The 22,809-nt window shown below is 33.1% G+C and overlaps 1 protein-coding gene across 2 annotated transcripts in view; it reads left to right on the forward strand.

Annotated features, from left to right (window-relative positions):
• BMP5 (bone morphogenetic protein 5) overlaps positions 1-22,809 on the forward strand; it is a 164,331-nt gene that overhangs the window by 88,604 nt on the left and 52,918 nt on the right. For both annotated transcript variants that reach the window (XM_074310627.1, XM_074310628.1), the window contains one exon: positions 22,617-22,765. In XM_074310627.1, the coding sequence (XP_074166728.1) occupies positions 22,617-22,765 (149 nt within the window). The remainder of the gene's footprint in view (positions 1-22,616; positions 22,766-22,809) is intronic.

The raw sequence follows: 22,809 nt of genomic DNA on the forward strand, positions 1-22,809 counted from the left end.
CCTTATTCTCTTACTTCATGTCACCATCAGAGTGCTGGTGAATCTACTCTAATTATCAACAATGTATAATTTCAATAAACAGAAGTATTCCCTTATCCAATGTTGATTACAAATGATTATAAGTGTGATTTATTGGAAAAATTTAAATTTCTCTGGTTGAAACAATTGGTCATCTGGTATTCAGCTTTCTAGATGAGCAATTTCAAATGTGGCTCTGATGTTATTTGAACAATAGCTGTAGATATTACTATCATCTATCTATCTATCTGTATATCTTTATACCAACAGCGACCATACCTATACTTATATATTCCATACATACATACACATGCATATACATGTGTATTATGTAATACAGATATGTATGTATGTATTTAAGCATATACATCTCTTTCTTTGTGAGTCTCAATAGAGATCTAATCGGATATGGATTTAGAAACAGAACAAAATGTGATATTTGTAGAAGGTCCAATAGTCAAATTAAGAGGTTTATTTAGCTATAGCATAAAAAAAGATACTCAACATGGATATGACATTTTCTCTAGTAGTTGTTATCCTCTACCCCACACCCCCTTGTCTCTATAAAGGAAAGTCTTTCTGAAATTAGCTAAATGATTGCTCTGGTAACAAGCATATGATCCATTCACAGACCTAAATATAAAGCCTTTCCAACATTTTAATGCATGTCAAAGTTTGTGCTTCTTTAGCATAGACTTTAAAAACTGGGCATTCCTCTCTGTTAAGAACCATGCCTAAGTGAAGGGGCAGGCCAGTTCTCCACAGCTGTGGATCATAACACTTGAAGGAGTTGCAAAGGAGCCTTTACTTACTCAGATGTTCCTTTTGGGTTGGGAATGAAATAAATTGGAGGCAAGAGGGAAGAGGAGAGAGGTCTAACAAAGCAACTGTCTCTCAGTCTCCTTGTATCATCATCATCATCATCATCATCATTATCATCTTCTCACATGAAGAAATCCATTCTACAGGTCTGAGTTAGATATCCAGCAGCCCAGCCACTGGCAGGTGGCTGTCATATCACAACACCTCTCTGTGTCATGCTGAGGTTTTTGAGTAGAACCTTAGTAGAAAAGCTGAAAAGTGATTTCCATTCAAAGCTTTGCTACAATGTCTTGGACTTGTTTTTGGAAGATGAAAAAGTGATGCTGCAATGTCTTGAACTGGTTTTTGGACAGTACAAATTATATTTCTACTTCAAACTCTTTTTTTGGCCTAAGAGTAGCCAGAATGAGCTTATAGTGATGTAATCTGCTGAAATTAGGCAGAAGTTTAAAGTGATGTAGTCTGCTAAAATTAAACAGGTGCTTAGCTCTGTGAACCCAGAAAAAAATACAGAGCCCTCCAGGGAAACTTCAAGTCTTGGCACTCTAAAGTATCAATTTTATCCTCAGTGAGCCAGAGAGACACTAATGAGAAGTGTTTGAGAATTATATTCCTATTCAAATGAGAAAACTTTATAACCCTGGGATTCTGCTAAAATACTTTGTCATAGAGCAGATTTCTATATGAGATGAACCTTGGATCGCATTCAACTGAGTTTAGTTAATGAAGTAACAAAAGTATTTTGTCATGAAGTGGTTTCACTCATAAAACAGGCTCATAGATGGACTCACAAGAAGAAAAATATAATTAAGTTCCATGTATTTGCTTAATTTTTAAATATTGTCAATGTTTTCTTAATTAAAATTTCCTCCAGTTTTAAATAGTATGAAATGCTCCTTTTGTAGGAATGAAATTCATGGTAAGTTATAGTGTTCCTATTAGTTTCAGTGAATACTGTATATCATCAGTATAATTTTCTATATAGGAAGGTGCTCTTCAAGCACTCTCTGGAAAGGAATGAAAACACACTCAGTTCTTCTGTAGAAAATATAGAATTCATATTCTATGGATAAGACTGGCGTTAGAATACATCTTCAGAAGCTGTGCAGTCCCACCTCACCTCTCTCATTTTTCAGAGCAGGAAATAGAATAACAATAATAATCAAACTAACATTTATATGACACTTAGTATGTAACAGACACATGCTATGTATTTTACAATTATTAATTCATTTAATCTTCACAACTCTGATATGTATTATTATTATATGTATTATGCTATTATTATTTACATTTTATTAATGAAGAAACTAAAGCAAATTGAGGTTAAATGAATTGCCCAGGAACTTATATCTAGAAGTGTCAGAGGCAGAATTTAGATTTGGGTCCTTTCATTGCAGAACTTTTTTTTGCTGCATAGGTCAGAAGTAACAACTAGGTAGGCCTTCAGAGTACTATCTGAGGGGAATATGGAAATTGAGTCCTGAAATCCATACAATTTTTGAGTAATGGGCTTATTTAAGTTCCTCTCCATCCTGTCTAAATCCCCTTTAGCACTTTGCTTAGATAGTAAGCAAAGAATGAATAATTCTTCTATTTTGTAAAATTCAAATTGAAAAAGTAAAATACTTTATGGAATAGAGTAAGGTCACTGACCTCCTGAAATCTATTCATGGACCCTAGGTTAAGAAGCTCTGGAATAAAAGGATCATAATGAGGAGAGACTTAAAAAGATTAAAACTTTAATCTGAAAGATATACCCATTCAGTCAGGAGTTCTTCATCTAGAGTGTGTGAATTAAAAAAAAAATTTAAGACACATTTTATTACTATTTAAATACAATATCCTTTGTTATAGTAAACATTAACTTCTAAGTTTATCGGGATTTAAAAACATTATCCTGTGAAGGGATATGTAGGCTTCATCAGAGTGGTCATGACATTAGAAAAAATTAAGGACCCTTGCCAAATGCCATAATTCAATTCATCAAAGAGTGTGTCTGCAACTATTTGAACTATGTAACACTAGATGCTCAGTGTAAGAGAATTGAGGAAATAGATAATATGTAATTATAGAGGTAGATAATATAGTATCATAGAATCTTAGAATTGGATACAACCCTACAACTAGGGAAGGAAGAACAATTATCTATCCATGAAACTCAGATGACATAACTCAGATGACAAAGCCAGTTTATGTTTCCCTCTGAGCCTGCTTATAACCAGACTAAAACCAAGGACTGGTTCCCGGACTTTTTTTTAATTAGTTCTTGATTAAAATATTGAGTATTGATTCAATAAGGAACTATTATTTTCTAGGTCATTGACTAGGTGATATGAATACCAAGAAAAAAATAAAATGAAAGTGCCTTTGCTCTCAACCTGTCTCCAGTCTTCTGGGAGAGGGATGGGCAACATATACACATGTAAGTAAATAAAATTATATGCAAAGGACACATAAAGTAAGTTCAGTGGGGTGAGGGAAACAAAAAGTATGAAGAGGTAAAGGGGTAGTAAAGAAGAAAGACTTCATGTAGGAAGTAGTAGATGACCTAAGATGGAATGAAGTTAAGGTAGTCAAGGAAAAAAAATCTAGTCTTTAAGTTCTATATTAAGATGATATGTTTAGAAACTGTTGCTGATCCAGTTTGGGTAGAATGTAGATTAATGAAATGAAGTTAGCTCAGAAAATAGAATGTTAATGGCTTTAAATGACAGAAACACAAGTGTATCTTGTCCTAAAAGACAGGAATTCTCTTCTTCAGCAATATGTTCTAGAGTAAAAAAAAACAAAACAAAAACAAAAACAAAAAAACTCCACCATATTCAGACATGCTTAAAGGGGTCTTATTTTAGCAGGTATGTAGTAGAAAAGAGAAACTAAAAGTAGGGAAACTAGCAATCTATTATAGTTCAGAGCAGATGTTCAGGAGAAGGTGGAAGTTGTGGGAATTTCAAGAAATGGGGAGATGGAAAGATGTGAAGACTGAAAGAATGAGACATAGCAAAGCTAGATGACTGGAAAATGGTGGTGACTTTTACAAATGAAGAGTAAAAAAAAGTCAAGAAGATGGTTAAAGCAGGTTTAGGATGAACGATTATGAGGACATTTGCTAAAGGGAAATCCTTGTGGAGACATCTAGTAAAAAGTTAGTGATGTGGGATAAAAGTTCAGGAGAGATGTAGATTTAAATTTCAAATGAGACTTCAGAGAGAGGAGGGAAAAAAACAAGAATAGACAAATGATATTTCCCTGTAACAGATCAATAAAGTTCCGAGGAATCTGATCACTCTTTGGTTTTATCTATTTTATTTATTTCTGCATCTATATATTTTGTGAAATATTTCTCAATTATATGCAAAAATTAACATTCATTTAAATTTTTAATAATAACCTTTTATTTTTCAAAATATATGCAAAGATAATTTTCAACATTCACTCTTGTGAAATTCAAATTTTTCTCCCTCCTTCCTTATCATTCCCTTCTCCTAGACAGCAAGCAATGCAATATGTTAAACATGCAATTCTTCTAAACATAATTCCAGATTTATCATGCTGCACAAGAAAAATCAGATCAAAAAGGGAAAATGAGAAAGAAAAAACAAGCAAGTAAACAACAACTACAAAAATGTGAAAATACTATGTTTAGATTTACATTCAATCTTCTCTCTGGCTACAAATGGTATCTCTCCATCACAAGATTATTAGAATTTGTCTAAATCAGCTCACTGTTGAAAAGACCCATGTCCATCAGAATTGATCATCACATAATCTTGTTGTTTCTGTGTGCAATGTTCTCTTAGCATCGGTTCATGTAAGTCTTTCCAGGCCTTTCTGAAATCGGCCTGTTCATCATAGATCATAGATCATCATAGAACAATCATATTTCATTACATTCACATACCATAACTTATTCAGTCATTCCTCAACTGATGGGCATCCCTTCAATTTCCAGTTCCTTGATACTACAAAAAAGACTTGCTATAAACATTTTTACATATGTGGGTCCTTTTCCCTTTTTTGTGATATCCATTCTCCAGAAAGATTGGATCAGTTCACAATTTCACTAACGATGTTTTAGTGTTCCATTAACACTTTTTTAAAAAATGAGTTTCAAATTCTCTCCCTTTCTTTCATTCCCTCCCTCCCTAAGAAAGCAAGCAATTCGGTATTGATTATACTAATGAAATAGCACAAAACACATTTATATATTAGTAATGTTGCAAAAGAAACTTTGAGGTTTTGTCTATTTCCATAATAATTTGCCCTTTGGAGAATTTTATTGCAATTATTGGAGACCCTGCCATAGCTTATACTGAAGGGTTTTGGCGATATTGTGTCTCAAAGTTATTGAAAGTTATTCTTGATGACCTTATTGATTTGCCAAATTTGTAAATGTGTAAGTATATATGGATAACTTTTCAATAATCATTAAGTATTAGTTGATTAGTTGATAAGATTATGTTAAGCACTGATAAATATTTCGTGGGATACTAGAAAGAAATAAATCTTAAGAAGTTTTGTTATTGTTCAGTTGATTCAGTCATGTCCAAAACTTCTTGATCCTATTTGCATCAAAAATATGGAGTGGTTTGCCTAACTTATATAGATGAGGAAACTGAGGCAAACATGTTCAAGAAACTTCCCCGTGGTTACATGGCTAGTAAGCTTCTAAGATCAGATTTGAAGTTCAACTTCAGATTTATTATAGAAATGTAAATTAAAACAAAACAAAAAAAAAACTCTAAGGTACCACCTCACATCTCTCAGATTGTCTGTGATGACAGGAAAAGATGATAAATGTTGGAGGGGATGTGGGAAAACTAGGACACTAATGCATTATTGATGGAATTGTGGAATGATCCAACCATTCTAGAGAGCAATTTGGAACTATGCCCAAAGGGTTATAAAACTGTATATGTATGAGTTTAGCTATGACTAACTACAAGTCTCCTGCACTATGCACTGTGCCATATAGCTGCCCAAAGGCCAAATAATCATGATATTATTGTGGAAAAGGATCAGTTTCACAGGAAGATTTGTGTAAACTGATAAAAATGAAATAAACCAGAAAAGTATACATATATATATATATATATATATATATGTGTATAGGTATATGTATACACACACACACATACACACACACACACACACACACACATATATATATATATATATATATATATATATATATATATATATATATAAAATGACTTACAGGAATGTTAAAAGAAAGAATGATAAAGCAAAATTGAATTCCATCTAATTTTAATTACTAAAATTAGCCCTGGAAGAGGGGGGAAATGATCTCTCTTACCTTTCATGATATAGATTTGGTGAATGAAGTCTTTTTTTTATTAATATGATGAAAAATATGAGGTAGTCCAAGCTTGTTAATTACTTTAAGATATCTATCTATCTATCTATATATATGTACAATATACAAAATATATATTACAATACTTGCACAATATATCTATAATATAACATATATAGATATAGATATATGATATATATGATAAGTATATATACAAATATATATATAGAGAGAGATACATATGTGCATCTCTTTTTATTTTTCCTCTTGATCATTTGAAATCCTAATATGAATTATTAACTCTAGTAAGGCCATTCCTTTTATGACAAATTTTATTCCATTCAGTGTTTTGATGGAGTATAGAGTTTCATTGTTTCTTTTAGATTTAACTTTTTAAAGGACATACAGTTTTAGTGTGTTTTAGATATTAAGTAAGTTTTAGACATTAAGAAGTTTTATCTTTGAATATTTTTGTATTCTATATAATACATATATTCTTTTTATTTTGTCTTTTATTAGTTATAGTAAAAATTTCCAAGGAAATGTCAGGTAGGGAAGGTGGAAGAGGCCAAATATAATAAGTTCATTTTGTGCTCTATATGGGGAATAGTTATGATATTTTACCACTCACAATGACATCAGCACTATTCTTTCTGTGGTGTAATATAATCCTTTCAAAGAAACCACATCCAACCACATGCAAGATGGAAAAAGAGAAGTTTCTCTTTATTGAGGCGCTGTTATGAAAGGTGCTATGTTAGAGCAATGAACAGCATTATAACTGTTATGTCTATTTTCCTAAACCATATTCTGTCATCCGTATGGAATACTTCACTTTACTTCAGACCACTCATTTAAAGCAAAGCAAAGCAGATATTTCTTCTCTTTTCATGGGTGATAAAGGCTATTGATAAAAAGTAAAATTTTTACAATTTAGCATAGGTAACTAGTCCATAGTACCACATAATCATAATATTTAGAAATAGAAGAGATCTTGCATATTATCAAATCTAACTCTTTCATCTCCAATAGATGAGGAAACTGAGGTTCAAAGAGATAAACAAAGGGAAATAGAATTGTGTAGTATAAAATTGATGCATTTGATTCTAATAGACTTATGATGGGAAGTGAAACCTGCATACAGAGAGAGAACTATGGAGACTGGATGTGGATAACTTTTTACTTTATTGTTGTTGTTGTTAATGTTGTTCTTTTCTTTTTTAGCTTTTTGGTTGCATGCTCAATTCATTGACCTTCTCTTTCTTTTTTATGAAAGTGAATATCTAGATATATAAAACTTCCCCTAAGATCTGCTTTGGCTGCATCCTATAAATTTTGGTATGTTGTCTCATTATTGTCATTCTCTTGGATGAAATTATTGTCTATGATTTGTTATTTAATCTACTCATTCTTTAGGACTGGATTATTAAGTTTCCAATTAACTTTTGTTCTACTTTCATCTGGCCCTTTATTATATGTAATTTTTAGTATATCATAATCTGAAAAACATGCAGTAATTATTTTTGCCTTTCTTTATTTGATTGTAAGGTTTTTAATGCTCTAATACATGGCCAATTTTTGTGTAGCTGCCATGTATTACTGAAAAAAAAAATATATATATATATTCCTTTCTGTCTCCATTCAATTTCCTCCAAAGGTCTATCATACCTAACTTTTCTAAAATTCTATTTACTTCCTTAACTTCTTTCTTTTTTGTTTTGTGGTTTGATTTATCTATTTCTGAGGGAGCAAGGTTAAGAGTTCCCATTAGTATAGTTTTGCTATCTATTTCTTCTTGCCACTCTCTTAACTTCTCCTCTAGGAACTTGGATGCTATACCATTTGGTGCAATATATATATATATATATATATATATATATATATATATATGTATATATATGTAGTAAGATAGTAAGATTCTGGCTTTTAATCCAGCCTGCTACCCACTTCCTTTTTATGGAAGAGTTCATATTCATAGTTAAAGTTACTAACTGTATTTCCCACCATCTTATTTTCCCCAAGTTATACTTTTCTCTTTTCTTTCCCCCTTTCCCTCCTTTTTGTTTTGCTTTTGACCATTATCTCCCATTTTACAATCCCTCCTTTCTTATCCCTTTCTCCTTCTACTTCTATTCTCCTATCTATTGGCCTCCCCCTTTCATTTTCCCCTTCTCCTACTTCCCTATAGTATGAGACAAGTTTCTATATTAAATTAAATATGTCTCATATTCTCTTTTTGAGCCAAATTCAATGAGATTAAAGGTCACACAATGCTCATCCTTCTTCCCTTCTTTCCCTCAACTGTAACAGGTCTTTTTGCCTCTTCATGTGATATAATTTAGCCCATTTTACTTTCCTTTACCTCTTCTTTTAGTACAACCCCTTTTCCACCTCTAGTTTCTTTTTTATGTCATCACAATAAAGTTAACTTATACCTATACCCTCTAAGTATCAACATACTGTTCTTAAGAGTTGAACATATCATCTTCCCATATAGAGATATAAAAATTTTAACCTTTTAGGTTTTTTTTTTTCTTCCCTTTTTATCTTTTTTATGCTTCTCTTGAGTTCTGTATTTGAAGATCACATTTTCTGTTCAGCTCTGGTCTTTTCATCAAAAATAAATGAAAATCCCTTATTTCATTGAATGTCCATCTATTCCTCCAAAAGATAATGCTTAATTTTGCTGGATACTTGATTCTTGGCTGCTGTTTAAGTTCTTTGCCCCCCCCAAAATGTCATTTTCTAAGCCTTTAGATCCTTTAAAATGAAAGCTGCTAGGCTCAGATTAATCCTGATTGTGGCTCCTGGATATTTGAATTGTTTCTTACCACAATTCTGAAAAAAATTTTTTGATTAAATAGTATTTTCTTTTTGATTTGATAATTCTGGAATTTAGTGACACTATTTCTTGGAGTTTTCATTTTGGGATCTCTTTCAGGAGGTGAGCAGTGTATTCTTTCAATGGCTAGTTTATCCCTTAGTTCTGGGACATCAAGGCAATTTTCCTCAATGATTTTTTGAAAGATATTGTTCAGACATTTTTTTTTTCATTTTGGTTTTCAGGTAGTCTATTAATTCTTAGATCTACTTTCCAAGTCAGTTTTTTTTTTTCTGATGAGATATTGAAATTTTTCTTCTATTTTTTTTTTTTTGGTTTTGTTCAACTAATTTTGGATATCATATTGAGTCATTTACTTCCACTTGTTCAGTTTTAATTTTTAGAGAATTATTTTCTTCAGTTCCCTTTTTAAACTCCTTTTCATTTGACTAATTGATCTGTTAAATAAAGTTTTTATTGGCTTTTTTTTTTGAATTTTTCAAATTTTGTTTTTATGGGGTTGTTTTCTTTTTCCAATTCATCAAAATTATTTTTAAGGAGCAGTTTTCTTCAGAGAATTTTTGTGTTTCATTTTCCAGAAATCTCATCTCCTTTTCCCCTCATTTTTCCCTTAACTTGCTTTTAAGATCCCTTTAGATGTCTTCCAAGAAAGCCTTGTTACATGGAGACCAATTTTATCACCCTTTGAGACTCATCTGGAGATGTTTTGCCTTTAGTGCCATCAGGATTTGAAGTTTATTCTTCCCTGTCTCCATAAAAACTATTTATGGTCAGAGCTCCTTTTGCTTTTTTGCACATTTTTAAAGGTTGAACTGCTGGTGCTGCTGGTTTCCTTCTCATGCTGGGGTAGATGTGGCCAAATCCTGTTTGTTATGCTGAGGTTCAGGGGCTCACTATTTGCTTTTAGTAGTTGTATTGGAGGTCACACAGCTAATCTGCTGATCCACTAGCTTCTGAACTAAAATGGAGTAGCAAACACTGCTGTATTTTGGCTACAAGCCTCCTACTAGATTCACCCAACAAACATAAACTTCTCTGCCCTGGATTGTTGAGCTGCAACTCAGTGTCCTCACTTGAGACAGGCTTTTCTGGAACTTCTTCTAAAATAACTTCAATTAGAAATTTATTATACTCCAAATATTTGTGAGTTTTCTCATCCCAAAACCTGTTCAGAGGTTTGATCTGGTATTAAACTGAGGGAAGCCATGAAGAGCTCAGACAAATACCTATGTACTCTGCCATTTTGGCTCCACCTCCTTGCACTCATTTTTAAAAAATGAACCCAATTCAAATCAATATTAATATACCAAATGGATAGATAATTACAGGCATTCATTTAATGTGGGAATTTACCTCTGGAATTTCTATTGTGGATTTCAGTATTTATAAATATATCAGGGGAGAGAACAGCTTCATTAATTCTACTTTGTCAGTTTATTAAAATTTTTCAGTAAAAATACAAAACAAAAAAAAATGCCTCATTGAGAAGCTGTTTCTTTTATTATCTAAACTTAGAGTATTTCCTATTCTTCAATGGAGGTAAAAGCATTATGACCTCTAAAAACCTCCTGATCTCTGACTTCCCAGTTCATGCTATTAGTCAGAGAGAGAGAGAGAGAGAGAGAATAATCCTAGAGTTATGATTTTCATTACTTACTAATGAATACATGGGAAAGCAAAATGACATGGTTGATAATGGAAAGAACTTAAGGTGTGGGGTTAAAAAAACAAATATCAAATTTTGCCCTTGACTTTAACTATGAGTTCCTGAGTAAATCTTTAATCTTTATGTGTCTCAGTTAATCTCTTAGAATTTATTTCTCAAGATATAGGAGAGTTTCTGATCTAATAAGGTTCCACATAAGGAATTTCTGAAACTGACTGAAGTAAGTAGGTAGGCAGACAGACAGACCGACAAAAAGATAGATAGATAGAGATAGAAGTAGACAAGATTTGATACATGTCAATAGCAATCCTGTACAAAGCTTTAGTCACTAAGGAAAATTCTCCAGTGTACATTTAGTGATTTAGGGTCAAATAGCCAGCTTGGTTTCAAGGTTGTACAAGAAACGAAGTCTTGCAAATCAGAAGACTAGTTTCCTATCACTGCACAGCTCATGTATTACCCCAATTCTGAAAACTTTTCTTGATTAAGCTCAATCCAACAAGCATTTTATTTATTGAGCAATTCCTATGCATAAGTATGATGCCAAGTGCAGGTATTACAAAGCTAAAAAATAAATTGTCCTACTTTTATTGAGAAAGTCTACAGAAGCATAAATCAATAATATTGTATTGAACATGGCACCTTAATCAGAACAGAAGAGAAAGAAACAAAGTAGTGTTTTTTTCTAGGCCTAGAACAGTAAATTTGAATATAGTCATGATTAGTTTACACTAATTGCCCCTATTTATTTTTGCTATTGCCTTATTTTGTATTTTCATCTTCCTTTCTCATCCCTATTGAATGCAAGTGTCTTCCCATTTCTGTACTTCCTTTTTTTCATCTGTATAATGAATATGGGGAAGAAAGAGTGGTCTCAATGAAATTAAAGTGACTCCTTGCTCTAAATCTCATAAAGGATTCTATGAACTCTTTTGCCCAGAAATTTTCTAGTTATATTTTATTTTATTTTATTTTATTTTTTATGCTTATTGTTTTATTTATACAATATAACATAACAACATAAAATGATATAGCATAACATAGATAACTAATATCACATAAGAGAAAGTTTAGATTAATTATATCAATAAATCATTACTATTATATGAAAATATCTCTCCATAGCTTCAGAACCTAACTGAACTCTTTTTTAAAAATTAATTTTATAATTATAACTTTTTTTGACAGTACATATGCATAGGTAATTTTTTTTACAACATTATCCCTTGTACTCCCTTCTGTTCCGACTTTTTCCTTTCCTTCCCTCCACCCCTTCTCCTAGATGGCAACTATTCCCATACATATTAAATATCTTATAGTATATCCTAGGTACAATATATATATATATATATTATATATATATATATGTATATATATTCATGTATATATATATATACATATATATACACACACACACACACACACACACATATATATATATATGTGTGTGTGTGTGTGTGTGTGTGTGTGTGTGTGTGTGTGTGTGCAGAACCGAAGTTTGTTGTTGTTGTTGCAAAGGAAGAATTGGATCCAGAAGGTAAAAATAATCTGGGGAGAAAAACAAAAAATGCTAGCAGTTTACACTAATTCCCCAGTGTTCCTTTTCTGGGGGTAGCTGATTCTGTCCATCATTGATCAATGGGAATTGGATTAGCTCTTCTCTATGTTGAAGATATCCATTTCCATCAGAATACATCCTCATGCAGTATTGTTGAAGTGTATAATGATTTCCTAGTTCTGCTCGTTTCACTCAGCATCAGTTGATGTAAGTCTCTCCAAGCCTCTCTATATTCATCCTGTTGGTCATTTCTTATAGAACAATAATATTCCATAACATTCATATACTATAATTTACCCAACCATTCTCCAATTGATGGGTATCCGTTCATTTTCCAGTTTCTAGCCACTACAAAAAGGGCTGCCACAAACATTTTGGCACATACAGGTCCCTTTCCCTTGTTTAGTATTTCCTTGGGATATAAGCACAGTAGTAGCACTACTGGATCAAAGGGTATGCACAGTTTGACAACTTTTTGGGCATAATTCCAGATTGCTCTCTAGAATGTTTGGATTTTTTCACAACTTCACCAACAATGCTTCAGTGTCCTAGTTTTCCCATATCCCCTCCAACATTCATCATTGTTTGTTCCTGTCATCTTAGCCAATCTGATAGGTGTGTAGTGGTATTTCAGAGTTGTCTTAATTTGCATTTCTCTGATCAATAGTGATTTGAAACACTCTTTCATACGAATGGAAAGAGTTTTAATTTCATCATCTGAAAATTGTTTTTTCATATCCTTTGACCATTTATCAATTGGAGAATAGATTGATTTCTTATAAATTAAAGTCACTTCTCTGTATATTTTGGAGATGAGGCCTTTATCAGAACCTTTAACTATAAAAATGTTTTCCCAATTTGTTACTTCCCTTCTAATCTTGTTTGCATTAGTTTTGTTTGTATAAAAGCTTTTTAATTTGATGTAATCAAAATTTTCTATTTAGTGATCAATAATGATCTCTAGTTCTCCTTTGGTCACAAATTCCTTCCTCCTCCACAAGTCTAAGAGGTAAACTATCCTATGTTCCTCTAATTTATTTATGATCTCGTTCTTTATGCCTAAATCTTGAACCCATTTTGAACTTATCTTAGTATGTGGTGTTAAATGTGGGTCCATGCCCAGTTTCTGTCATACTGATTTCCAATTTTCCCAGCAGTTTTTGTCAAATAATGAATTCTTATTCCAGAAGTTGGGATCTTTGGGTTTGTCAAACACTAGATTGCTATTTTTATTCACTATCTTGCTCTGTGAACCTAACCTATTCCACTGATCAACTAGCCTATTTCTTAGCCAATACCAAATGGTTTTGGTGACTGTTGTTTTATAATATAGTTCTAAATCAGGTATAGCTAGACCACCTTTATTTGATTTTTTTTTTTTCATTATTTCCCTTGAAATTCTTAGCCTTTTGTTCTTCCATAGAATTTTGTTGTTATTTTTTCTAGGTCATTAAAATAGTTTCTTGGGAGTCTGATTGGTATAGTACTAAATAAATAGATTAGTTTAGGGAGTATTGTCATCTTAATTATTTTCGCTTGGCCTATCCAAGAACACTTAATGTCTTTCCAATTATTTAAATCTGACTTTATTTTTGTGGCAAGTGTTTTGTAATTTTGCTCATACAATTCCTGACTTTCCTTTGGTAGATATATTCCCAAATATTTTATACTATCGACCGTTATTTTGAATGGAATTTCTCTTTGTATCTCTTGCTGTTGGATTATGTTGGTAATGTATAAAAATGCTGAGGATTTATGTGGATTTATTTTGTATCCTGCATCTTTGCTAAAGTTCTGAATTATTTCTAATAGTTTTTTTGTTTTTTTTTAGCAGAGTCTTTGGTGTTCTTTAAGTATACCATGATGTCATTTGCAAAGAGTGATAGTTTGATTTCTTCATTACCTACTCTAATTCCTTGAATCTCTTTCTAGGCTCTTATTCCCGAGGCTAGCATTTCTAGTACAATGTTGAATAGTAATGGTGGTAGTGGGCAACCTTGTTTCACTCCCGATCTTACAGGGAAAGGTTCCAGTTTATCGCCATTACATGTAATGTTTATTGACGGTTTTAAATATATACTTCGTATTATTTTAAGGAATAGTCTATTTATTCCTATACTCTCAAGTGTTTTTTGTAGGAATGGATGTTGGATTTTATCAAATGCTTTTTCTGCATCTATTGAGATGATCATATGGTTTTTGTTAATTTGGTTATTGATATAGTCGATTATGCTAATAGTTTTCCTAATATTGAAGCAGCCTTGCATTCCTGGTATAAATCCCACTTGGTCATAGTGTATTATCCTAGGGATGATTTTCTGTAGTCTTTTTGCTAATATTTTACTTAAGATTTTAGCATCAATATTCATTAGGGAGATTGGTCTATAATTTTCTTTCTCAGTTTTCAGCCTACCTGGTTTAGGTATCAGTCCCATGGCTGTGTTATAAAAAGAATTTGGTAGGACTCTTTCAATCCCTATTTTTTCAAATAGTTTATATAGCATTGGAGTTAGTTATTCTTTAAATATTTGGTAGAATTCACATGTCCTGGGGATTTTTTCTTAGGGAGTTGGTTAATAGCTACTTCTATTTCTTTTTCTGAAATGGGACTATTAGGCTATTTACTTCTTCCTCTGTTAATCTGGGCAAGCTGTATTTTTGAAGGTATTCTTCCATTTCATTTAAGTTATCGAATTTATTGACATAAAGTTGAGCAAAGTAGCTCCTAACTATTGTTCTAATTTCCTCTTCATTAGTGGTGAGTTCTCCCTTTTCATTTTTAAGACTAACAATTTGCTTTTCCTCTTTTCCTTTTTTTAATCAGATTTACTAAGGGTTTGTCTATTTTGTTGGTTTTTTCATAGAACCAACTCTTAGTTTTATTAATTAAATCAATAGTTTTTTACTTTCAATTTTATTAATCTTACCTTTTATTTTTATAATTTCAAGTTTTGTGTTTGTCTGGGGGTTTTTAATTTGTTCCTTTTCTAGTAATTTAAGTTGTAAGCCCAATTCGTTGGCCCTCTCTTTCTCTATTTTATGCAAGTAGGCCGCTAGAGATATAAAACTTCCCCTTATTACTGCTTTGGCTGTATCCCATACATTTTGATATGATGTCTCATTATCGTCATTTTCTTGGGTGAAGTTATTAATTATGTCTATGATTTGCTGTTTTATCCAATCATTCTTTAGTATAAGATTATTTAATTTCCAATTATTTTTTGGCCTATTTTCCCCTGGCTTTTTATTAAATGTAATTTTCATTGCAATGTGGTCTGCATTTCCTATTTCTGCCTTACTGCATTTGATTTTGAGGTTTTTATGTCCTAGTATATGATCAATTTTTGTATAGGTTCCATGAACTGCTGAGAAGAACATATACTCCTTTCTGTCTCCATTTAGCTTTCACCAAAGATCTATCATATCAAACTTTTCTAGTATTCTATTTACCTCTTTGACTACTTTCTTATTTATTTTGTGATTTGACTTATCTAATTCTGAGACTGTAAGGTTGAGATCTCCCACTATTATAGTTTTGCTGTCTATTTCTTTTTGCAGCTATCTTAATTTCTCTTTTAAGAATTTAGATGCTGTGCCATTTGGTTCATATATGTTTAATACTGATACTACTTCATTATCTATGCTACCCTTTAGCAGATATAATGCCCTTCCTTATCTCTTTTAAATAGATCAATTTTTGTTTTTGCTTGATCTGAGATGAGGATGGCTATCCCTGCTTTTTTGGCTTCACCTGAAGCATAGTAGATTCTGCTCCACCCTTTTACTTTTAGTTTGAATGTATCACCCTGTATTAGGTGTGTTTCCTGTAAACAACATATAGTAGGATTCTGACTTTTAATCCAGTCTGCTAACTGCTTCCTCTTTATGAGGGAGTTTATCCCATTCACATTTATGGTTAGAATGACTAATTCTATATTGCTTGCCCTCTTGTTAACCCCTGCTTATGCTTTTCTCCTTTCCTTCCCTCTTCCCCCCTACCCAGTATTAAACTTGTGAACACCACTTGCTTTTCACAGGCCTCCATTTTTAGTATCCCTCCCCCACTTTAAAGTTCCTCTTCCTATTTTACCCCTTTTTCCTCACAATTTCTGTATTCCTTTCCCCTTACTCCTTCCCTCTCACTTTTCAATGAAGTGAAAGAAGTTTCACCATAAATCGAATATGTCTATTGATACACACTATGTTCATCTCCCTCCTTCCTTTTTCTCAGATATAATAGGTTACCTTTGCCTCTTCCCGAGATGTAGTACCACCACTTTACCCTTTTTTATGATATAATTTCCTTTCCACCTCTAGTTTCTAGGAAAAATTATACATGTGTTATTTACCTATCTTTATGGCAGAAATATAGTTCTCAAGATTTCTTTTTACCTTTTTAGAAATCTCTTGCGTTCTGTATTTGAAGGTCAAACATTTTGTGTAGATCTGGTTTTTTCATCAAGAATAGATGGAATTCATTTATTTTGTTAAATATCCATCTTCTTCCCTGGAAAACGATGCTCATTTTTCTGGGTAAGTTATTCTTGGCTGCATACCAAGTTCCTTAGCCTTTCAGAATATCATATTCCAGGCCCTTCATTCTTTTAATGTGGACGCTGCTAGATCCCGGTTTATCCTTATTGTGGCTCCTCCATATATGAATTGCTTTTTTCTAGCAGCTTCCCGTATTTTTTCCTTTGTCTGATGGTTCTTGTACTTGGCCAGTATATTTCTTGGCATTTTGATTTTAGGGTCCCTTTCAATAGGTGATCGATGAATTTTTTCAATGTCTATTTTACCCTCTGTTTCCAAAACATCTGGGCAGTTCTCTTTGATAATTTCCTGGAAAATAGTGTCCAGGCTCTTTTTTTCCTCACATTTTTCAGGGAGTCCGATTATTCTCAAATTGTCTCTCCTGGATCTGTTTTCCAAGTCTGTTGTCTTTCTAGTAAGGTAATTGACATTCTTTTCAATTGTTTCATTTCTCTGGTTTTGCTTGACTACCTCTTGGTTTCCCTTTGAGTCATTTATTTCTACTTGTTCCAGTCTAATTTTCAATGATGTATTTTCTTCACTCACTTTTTTTATATCTTTTTGCAATTGTCCAATTGAGTTTTTTTCTTCTATGGAATTTTTTTCCATTTCATCCATTTTATTTTTTAGAGAGCTGTTTTCTTTTTCCAGCTCACTAATCCTGCTTTCCTTGGAGTTGTTTATCTTTTCTAATTCACTAATTTTGTTTTTCAATGATTTGATTTCTTTATCCACTCTGTTTTTAAATGTGTGGGATGACTTCTCCAGACTCTCTTGCCAAGTTTCCCTTTCCTTTTCCCATTTCTCTTCTATCTCTTTTGTGAGAGCCTTTTTGATTTCCTCTATGAGAGTCTCATGTATTGAGGAGCAGATCATATCCCCCTTAGGGGATTCCTCTGGAGACAGTCTGCTTTTAGTCTCTTCAGTGTTTGAAGTCTGCTCTCTCTCCATACAGAAGCTGTCAATGGTTAGAGCCTTTTTAAATTTTTTGTTCATTTTATCAGAGCGGAAATCAAAGAAAACAAATTGACAAGAGAAACAATTGGTCTGTTTTTTTGGGGGGATGGGGCTGAATGGTGTTATGGGGCTTCCTCTTCAGATTGTGGGAGACAGCAGTGAGACACTAATAGGACAAAGATGGCTGTGCTGCATCTGTGCTCTGAGGCTCTAAAATGCACAAAGTCACTCCAGGTTGGGGGTGGCCAGTCCCAAGAGAGGAGAGACTAGCTTTCCCGGGTTTTATTCTTCACCTCCAGTATTTACACCCTCTCCCCTGCTCCTGGCTTGTTGCCAAGATGGAACTTTTCACACTGGGGTGAAAGTATTTTTGCAGAAATGGAAGAGCTTGTACCCCTCCCCCCTCTGTTGTGAGCTATGTGAGCTGCCTGTCTTGCTTTAGCTGCCTGCCCTCAGTCTGGGCCCAGTCTGTTCGACCCTCTCCCGAGCAAACACAGACCTTCTCTGGTGAATTTCAAGGATGTCTTCTGTTGGTGATTATTTGTGGGTTTCTTTTCCGGTCAAGCATTAATACCGAGGCTTGTCATGAAGTAAGTCCTGAGAGAAAATGCTGAGCTCAAACAGCTATCTGCCTCCATGCCACCATCTTGACCAGAAGTCTCTAGTTATATTTTAGAAAGAAGGTGGAAACCTAAATAGTTCTTCTGAGATCTTATTTGGTGAACAATACATTGGTGAATTAAACTAAAAAACAAATGCTTGAATTGTCAGGAATGGAATGACTGCTTAGCTTAGTTGAGGAAACCATCTTCATCTTTGTTTTTATAGTTCAATTAAAGTGTGATTGTTGATTGAGACATCTTATTTCAATCTTTAAGAAATCAATTTTATTCTTCTTATATAGAGCTCATACATAGTCAATAATCAATGATATTTTAACAAATACTGTCCTTAACTTTCTCTCATTTTCTCCAGTGTTTATCACAATGCTTTGTATGTGCTGAGTGCTCCATCATCATCAAACATCTATGTAATTCTCACACAGACAGGCTTTTGAGATCATCTAGTTTTCCCTGTATCCAATTATGCATAGTACAAATAATATCCACAGAAGGAGTCATTCAGCTTTGTTTTGAAGATGTCTTGAGTGATTAAGATTATTAGCTCCAAAAGCATCCCTATGTATCTCTATATATCTTATTAGGAAGTTCTTGGCTTCTTCCTTAAAATTAGTCAAATTTGCTTTTTTCCAGCTTCCCATCCACTCCACTACCAAATTGATGGGGGAAAAAATTAAAATCCCTTTTCTACTGAATAGACTTCATTATAATGTCTCCATGTATCCATTTCTCCAGGATAAATACTCACAGTACCTTTACTATGCCCTTGTATATCATGTATTAAATTCATATAGTCACAGAAATTTAGAGTCAGAAGAAACCTTAATGATCATATATAACAACCTATATTTCTGAAAGACTTCCCACTACATCATGACAAATAAGTGGCCATCCAGATTCTAAAAATGAGGTTTTATTTCTCTGGCAGTATAAACCCAGCTTGTCAAGGTTGCTGCTATTAACATGCTTTTTTGAAATGAACCACAACATACCATCTATATTCTGACCAGAGGAGGTTACAGCAAGCCACTATAAAATAAATTTGTAAAATACTCATACAGAATTTGCTTGAAGACCTCATTGATGAGGAACCCAGTCCCTCTAACCAGTTTTACTTTGGAGATAATTCTTACTCTTACGGAGTTTTTCCTTATGTCAGAATTTCTTTCTTTCTTTCTTTCTTTCTTTCTTTTTTTTTTTTTTTCTCTCTCTTTGTAACTTTTTCTCATTTCCCCAGTTTTTCTCTATTGAACCAAATAACAAATTGATTTCATTTTCTTTCATATAATTGAAAGCTGCAATATTTTCTTCTTTAAACTTTCTTTTCTTTTTTTAGCCTACATTTTTTAGTAGTAAAGAGCTGGGTTCAAAGTAGGAGGTTGATTAGAGAATGACTAGACAAATTGTGGCATAGGAGTTTATTGTGCCAGAAGAAATATGCCACTAAGAAATTTAAAAAGACATAAGAATGAAGGGCAAGTGAAATGAACAAAATCAAGAGGATAGCTTAGGCAATGACAATAAAAATACCAGGAAGGAAAACAAATTGTCACCAATTTTAAGATTCTAATCAAACCACCTAAAAATAGTCAAAACCTCCTTATGTGTCATCTCCACATGAAAATCAATTCTATGAAGTGGGATATGTCTCCTCTTTGTATTAACAGTATTTATTATTGTGTTTTATATATAATAAGCACATTTTTGTCATTTATTCATTCTTTCCTTCCTTCATGCTTGGAACCTGTTCTGAACCTTTTAAGAGAATTGAGATGGACTAGAGATGTAGAATGAAAAATAATAAAATGTATTTTAAGTGCATTGAAGCAAAGACAAAAATGCAGAAATTGCACACATACAGCAGTTTTGTTACTACTTTAAAATTATATACACAGACATATATATATATATATATATATATATAACCACATACAGCTTAAAAATTTATGTGTGTATATGTCTTACTAAAGCATTTTTCTTAGATACCACTTTCCCAGTTCCTTTATCATTACTACAATATTAAAGTTATTATATATATATATATATCATCAAATATTGAATTGTTGGTATAATGGAGGGTATTTCTATTACATATAATGTACAGCTCACAAGATCTCTTCCCTCCAGGATTTTGAGGGGCAATATGCCAATATGCAAAAAGAATTATTTTGTTTCCATGTATTATGGGAAGTGTTGGTACAGGAGGAGAAAATTAATCTGTGATTACATTTAGGATACTTAAGTTAATAAGGTTTATTTAATGATTGTGATCTGTATCTGATCTACAATATATAATTTAGAGACTTGTCTAGAATACTGAGAGGTCAAATGACTTATTGAAAATCATACAGCCATTATATGTACTCCTATGTGTTGGAGTAAGACTTAAAGAAAGGTCTTCTTGAATGCAAGAGCAGCTCTCTGTAGCATGCTGTTGTCTCCAGAAGCTGCCGATCGCTCTCTGGGAAGAGATCTGCTGTGTCAACTCAAATCTCTCGAACAGATTCTTCTTCCTGTAGAGAACCGTTGTCTCCAGACAGTTGCCGTTAACTCTTGTCCAGAGAAGTGACTTCCCTTCCTGCAGAGAGCCTCGTTAAGCCTGATGTAGAGGAAAGACTTCTTCTATCTCTGGAGTGCTGTTCTCCCAGAGAATGGGCGTGGGATAATGCAAGGGCTTCTGGGAAGAAGTACTCCAACCAATGAACTTGTTCCTCTTAGAATTCCTAAGGTGTAAACTCCCTTTAAGGCCCAAAGGTCTGAGCCAGAGAACTGTCAAGTCAACCTGAGTTCTCACCTTGTAATCGTCCAGACAACCTGAATTCTCACCTTGTCACTGTCCAGACAACCTGAGTTCTCACCTGGTAATCCTAACAACTCTCTATCAAATATAACAAGCTACCTCCCAAAGAGAACTATATAGTATTAGAAAACAAAAGATCTGGAGCAAAATGCAAAATGCCAAAACTCAAATATCTGAAAATACAGCTTACTATCCATATAACTATCCATTTAGAACATATCCATATGTTTAGCAATCAACTCTCTGAAAAAATTATATATGTATATTATATATGTATATGTGTATATATATAATACATTTGCACACACCATATATAGAAAATTTAATATGTATTATAAATGTTTTATTTGCTGCTTTCTTAAGTCTTGACAATCAACAAAATAATAAATTAAGCCCTGATATGTAATGTTTGATGGTTTCTAATATGTACATGCTCACACAAAAACTTTAACAATCATAGCTGGCTCCATCATATCTCTGAATGTAATTCTAGGCAAGTAATTTCAATTCTCAATATTCTTATCAGTAAAATGAGGATTAAAATACTTGCTTTACATGACCCATTGGGGTTTCTGTGAAGAATATAGTTTGGAAACTGTAAAGTTATGAGCCATTATGATGTAAATATAGTCAGGAACAGAACTCAGCTTTCTTTATTTACTTTTATTTTCTTTACATGCTTCATTCAATGATTCTTTTTCTTTGAAAAAGCACTCAAATTAATCAATCAACATAAAACAACAACTTACCAAATGAGATAATTCATTTAGCTTTTCCATAGTGTCTAGCATATAATAAGAGTTTAATAAACACTCTTTCCTTTTCCTTCCTCTTAGGAAATTAGTCATTGAAAATACCCCTACCAACATGCAATCATTATCAAGAACTATATAACCCCAAGATACTTATTTCATTTCCAGATTTATTCAGACCTTTCTATTGTTCATGGAACTGCCAGGAAATGTTACAGGTAGTTTAAGGGAGATCTCTCCTCCTTCTGTTTCATTGTGTATAGTAGACAATTAGAATATATAGTTCTCAAATCTACCTCTGTTCATCTTATATTAGTCATTTTTACTGTTCACTGTCTGAAATTCCATTTTTATAAAATAAGGGAATAGGACTTGATGAGGTGTATGGTTCATTCTGACTCTAGATCTATGATCCTATGCTTAAGCAAGAATAAACTAAGACCACTAAACCAGTGGTGCTTTTCACCACTGAAGAACAGGAAGATGGTAATAACTTTCAGAGATTACTAATCTGGACCAGATTTAGGTGGAAACCAAAATTTTTAAAAGGCTCTGTGTCTCATTACTCATCCCTAGAGTCAATGGTGCCTTTTGTTCCTTTAATTAATTTGTGTTATTTTGAGGAGCTCCTTTAAAAATGTTTTCACTTAAATATAGGAAATGATAAGCTTTATTGAAACCTTTAACTTTCCACACTCTCCTCTCCCTCTTCTTCTTTTTCTCATTAGGGATGCAGACCTGTTGCTGTTAGACACGAGAATGGTCCCAGCTCTCTATGTGGGTTGGCTAGTCTTTGATATCACTGTGACCAGCAATCACTGGGTGATTAATCCACAGAACAATCTGGGTTTGCAGCTCTGCGCAGAAACAGGGGATGGTAAGCTGTGAGAGTCACATGTTGCTCATTGGGTTTGCCCTGTC

This window comes from Sminthopsis crassicaudata, chromosome 4 (assembly GCF_048593235.1).
Source record: "Sminthopsis crassicaudata isolate SCR6 chromosome 4, ASM4859323v1, whole genome shotgun sequence".
Taxonomy (NCBI): Eukaryota; Metazoa; Chordata; class Mammalia; order Dasyuromorphia; family Dasyuridae; genus Sminthopsis; species Sminthopsis crassicaudata.